This window comes from Anneissia japonica, unplaced genomic scaffold (genome assembly GCF_011630105.1).
Source record: "Anneissia japonica isolate Jap-2015-1 unplaced genomic scaffold, ASM1163010v1 scaffold287602_len1038180_cov171, whole genome shotgun sequence".
NCBI classification, from domain to species: Eukaryota; Metazoa; Echinodermata; class Crinoidea; order Comatulida; family Comatulidae; genus Anneissia; species Anneissia japonica.
Window position 1 is genome coordinate 679288 of NW_022734061.1, and position 5120 is coordinate 684407.

The 5120-nt window shown below is 32.6% G+C and overlaps 1 protein-coding gene across 1 annotated transcript in view; it reads right to left on the minus strand.

Moving 5' to 3' along the window:
* Positions 1-514: 514 nt before the first annotated feature.
* Positions 515-5120, minus strand: part of LOC117116304 — a 20556-nt gene continuing 15950 nt past the window's right edge. Inside the window, exons 5-6 of the mRNA XM_033260326.1 lie at positions 4209-4967; positions 515-758 (exon numbers count right to left, since the gene is read on the minus strand). Coding sequence (XP_033116217.1) covers positions 515-758; positions 4209-4967 — 1003 coding nt within the window. The remainder of the gene's footprint in view (positions 759-4208; positions 4968-5120) is intronic.

Here is a 5120-nt window from a genome sequence, read left to right on the forward strand (position 1 = left end):
GAGAGGATATATCTATCCACCTATAAGGGGCCCAGACAAGCTCTTAGTTTTGACAAATCACGCAGAAAAATAATGTCAAGGTTTCTTTAGTGAAATTTTGCAGCCTCTATAGAGACTATATCACTAAGAATAAAAAAAATTGTAGAGGTAAAACTATCCCTTGCTGGACACCATCCAGAATTTCTGAGTCAAGGTTTCGGGACTTGATTGGTAGTACAAGTGAAATGTTTTACTAGATTTAATCTAATTCTCTAATTATCTAAATGTAAAACTATCTCCCGTCGGACAACGCATCCTGGTATTTTTGAGTCTAGGCTTCGGGGCGAAAGATTATTATTTATGTGGTGAATCAAATCATGATAAATAGGCCTAAGCTACTGATACTTTACAGTACAAAATGAAATAATTAAAAAAAATTAAAACAATGAAGTTAAAGTCAAAAAATTCCATTAAACTACAACAAAGATAAAAATAAACATAAACATTTCAATGCAACAATACATTTGATTTGAAATTAAGTTTGAACAGACTTAATCTCTGAATGCTTGCACCATGCAATCTTGGAATAATTTTTACAGTATTTATCAAAGGCTCTTAGAGCATCTGCACTTAGGAATGTATTTCCAACTCCAAGAACAAAGTGAAGTTTCTTATCTAAGTCTGAGGATTGATATATTTGCCAGATATTGGGGTCTTCACATAATTCTAAATCAGATTTCAGAGTGTAAAGTTCTTTCTTTCTTACATCCTCTAAAGCACTACAATTGAAAAGAAAGTGTTAAGTGTCCTCAATATCCACGCTGTTACATAATGCACAATGCCCTGAACTTTCACTTGACCATTTACTTGTTTTTCCGTCCAATGGATGTGTATTAAACATCAGCTTGAACTTGAGACTAACACCTTTAAAATCAGATATATTAAGAAGATACCATCCTAGATCTAATGTGGTTTAAGTTTGGCATAATCAGCCAATGAGGATTTTTGTTTAATGTTTTCTAACCATTGGTTTCTTGATATATCCAATATGCATTTTTTAACAATGTTAAATGAGTGTTTAAAGGCACCTGATCATTATAATTATGTTCAAGCACATGTTCAAAAAATTTTCTTGTTCACATTGATCAAGGATCCTTTTAGCACCATTTAAAAATTTATACCTTAACAAATCAGTCACATTTCAAATACAACATGGCATTTAATATTATTTTTGGCCACCGATTCGTGTGCATATCAACAATACGAAGTAGAAACTGTCTTGGATATATTATGTATAGTTTAGATTGGTGTCCATCCCAGATCACCATAAGGTGATGCCTGGGGTGTACAGAGTGGGGCCTTTAGAAGATATCTGGCCATTTGCATTTGTAATTGTTGTAATTTATTATTATCGTTAGATAAAGTATTGCACCAAACAGAACAAGCATAGTTAATTGATGGAAGACCAATAGTCTCCCATGGTATGTTACCATAGTGAACATGGTTAAAGTCATCAAAATTGTCAATAACTGCATTTATATAAGCAATTAATCGACTGCCTTTTTTTAAATTACATAATGGGTATGTTCACCGAAGTTGTTAGATAAATAGGTTCCAAGGTATTTATAATTATTTACAGTACTTCTGTGATGAACTTATCACCTAGATTCTATTGTTTGTCTTTATCAACATGTTTACCGACTACCATTATATATTGGATTTCTCAAATTATATTCCAATTTCCATTCTTTTGTAAACTTGCTTGCAATATCTAACATCTTTGTCATTTCACATTCATTATCTGCAATCAGAACCACATCGTTTGCCCATAGTAACACCCACCCCCCCCCAACAACACCACTGATTCTCACACCCAATCCACTGTTACAAAGAAGTTTTGTTAGTTCATTGATGAAGACATTGAACAAAATAGGAGACAAAACACAGCCTTGTTTAACACCTCCATTAATCACAAATCAGTTAATTAATTAATCACAATCCTCTCTAATCAGTTAGAGTATCCCCAACTTTCACTTTTGCTTTTACATCATCATATAAATTATTTATAATTTTCCCCTGATACTAGCATCCCATGTTGCTTTGAGAAGGCCATCTCGCCAAACACTATCAAAAGCCCTTTGAAAGTCCAGATAGGCAAGTGATTGGTTTTTCCTTCTTTGGAACGACAGGTTAAAATACTTTTAATAGTTAAAATGTGATCTTCACACCTATGTAGCGACTTGAATCCTCCCTGAATTTCTGATAGTATCTCTTCCTCTACGTAGTTACAGATTTGCATAGCAATTACTTTATTGAATATCTTAGACACACTGGATGTTAGTGAGATACCCTTGTAGTTGTTAAGGTCTTTACAATCACCTTTTTTAAAAATTCCCATGTTCCATTCATCAGGGATTTTCTCCAATTGTATTAATTTATTAAACAACTTCAGAAGTATATTTCCTAGGGGTTTTCCTCCATTTTTGAGGAGCTCATTAGTTATCCCATCTTCCCTGGTGCTTTATTGTTTTTGGCAATTAAAAGTGCCTTATTAATAATATTTATGTCTAAATCCATGTCTAATAACAAGTTTTCATCCAGAGAATCATCATCGTAATCTTGATCACGCATCTCTGGAATTTTTCCAGAAATCCCATCATGAGGGTCCACCTTTATTTGCTATATCTAGTGATTATTTAACTCTTGTCTTTGTTATTTTTTGTTTAATTCACGCCTTTCTTGATAAATTTGCCAAAGAATTTCAGTGGCAGCATCATTAGCATTATTTAGTTTAATCCAACACCTGTGAGCTTTAGCAGGTGCCCGCCTTTCTTTAATTGCTTGATGAACCTCTTTATCAAACCAAGGCTTTCGATTTTGATTAATTTTTTTTTGTTCCGATACCTACTTTTGCTGTAGACACAACAATATTTTTCCAAGAATTCCACATTGCATTCACATTATCATAATTATCAACATCCCAAGTAGCGAAACCCTCCTCAAGGAGATTTTGATATACTGAAAAATCCTGATTTGGCTTGATATCCCATATATTAATATTGTTAATGTTAGCATGCCTATGAAAGGGTCTGCATTTAAATTTAGTATCTAGTGTTAACAATAAGGAATATGATCGCTCCCTATACCATATTCTCTATCTTCATCAATGATTAGCTTTTTCACATTGTTAATAATATTGCTTGAACATAATATGTAGTCAATTGCGCTTTTTCAACTTCCCCTTGACCAAATAAATATATCATCACAGTTTACAGTGCAATTTATAATAGTCATACCAAGATCTCATTCTTGATTTTTATTTTGATCAAATTTAAAATCCCACTTGAAAGCTCTCTGATAACATCATTCATAATATTACCTGTTAAAATTAAACTACGTTGCTTAATTTAAGCTCAATAAGTTTTGGAGTAACTGGCATTAAAGGAGTCATGTGAAGCACCATTTAAAGTAATCAGTACTAAGATTATTACCAGAGAAAAAAGATAAATTCTAACTTGATACCTCAACTTGAAAGCTCACCAATCATATCAGTTAAGCTCAAGCAGTAATTGTCACTAAAGAAGCCAGTGAAGCACCATTAATCATACTGAGATTATTATCTAATCTAATCTAGTCATTTACAGTATATAGTGGCTTATTATACTTTAATCATAATTATGTCTAATTAGACATCTCCACTTGAAAGCTCTCTGATCATAAGCCTGTTCATAATATCACCTGTTAAACTACAGTTGCTCAATTTAAGCTCAATCAATTTTGTAGTAATTTGCATTAAAGAAGCCGTAAAGAACCATTAATCATACTGAGATTATTATCTAATCTAATTTAGTCATTTATATAGTGGCTTATTATACTTTAATCATAATTATGTCTAATTAGACATCTCCACTTTAAAGCTCTTTGATCATAAGCCTGTTCATAATATCACCTGTTAAACTACAGTTGCTCAATTTAAGCTCAATCAATTTTGGAGTAATTTGCATTAAAGAAGCCAGTAAAAAACCATTAATCATTTTGAGATTATTTTCATTGAAAACACAGACACAAATTCTAACTTGATACCTTCATATCATTTATAATATTGCCCGTTAAACTACAGTTACTCAACGTAAGTTGAATAAGTTTTGGAGTAATTAACGAAAGCCAGTGAAGCACCATTAATTTTACTGAGATTATTACCATTGACATAAAGTAATTGTAATCCTTACTTGGCTCCTACACTTAGAAGCTCTCTGGTCATATCATTCATAATATCACCTGTTAAACTACAGTTGCTCAATTTAAGCTGAAACAGTTGTTCAGCAATTGGCATTAAAGGAGCCAGTGAAGCAAGATCAATCGTACTGAGATCATTACCATCAATATAAAGAGATTTAAATGCTAACTTGACCCCTTCACTTGAAAGCTCTCTGCTCATATCATTCATAATATCACCTGTTAAACTACAGTTGCTCAATTTAAGCTGAGACAGTTGTGGAGTAATTAACATTAAAGAAGCCAGTGAAGCACCATTAATCATACTGAGATTATTACCATCAATATAAAGACACTGTAATCTTAACTTGACCCCTTCACTTGAAAGCTTTCTGATCATATCATTCATAATATCACCTGTTAAACAACAGTTGCTCAATTTAAGCTTAAACAGTTGTGGAGTAATTAACATTAAAGAAGCCAGTGAAGCCCCATTAATCATACTGAGATTATTACCATCGATATAAAGATCCTTGAATTTTAACTTTAACCCTCCACTTAAAAGCTCTCTGATCATATCATTCATAATATCACCTGTTAAACTACAGTTGCTCAATTGAAGCTGAATCAGTTGTGGAGACATTAAAGAAGCCAGTGAAGCACCATTAATCGTACTGAGATTATTACGTTCGATATAAAGATTCTTTAATTTTAACTTGACCCGTCCACTTAAAAGCTCTCTGATCATATCATTCATAATATCGCCTGTTAAACTACAGTTGCTCAATTTAAGCATACATAGTATTGGGGTAATTAAAGAAGACAATGAAGCACCATTAATTGTACTGAGATTATTACCATGGATATGAAGATACTGTAATCCTAACTTGATCTCTCTACCTGAAAGCTCTCTGATCATATCATTC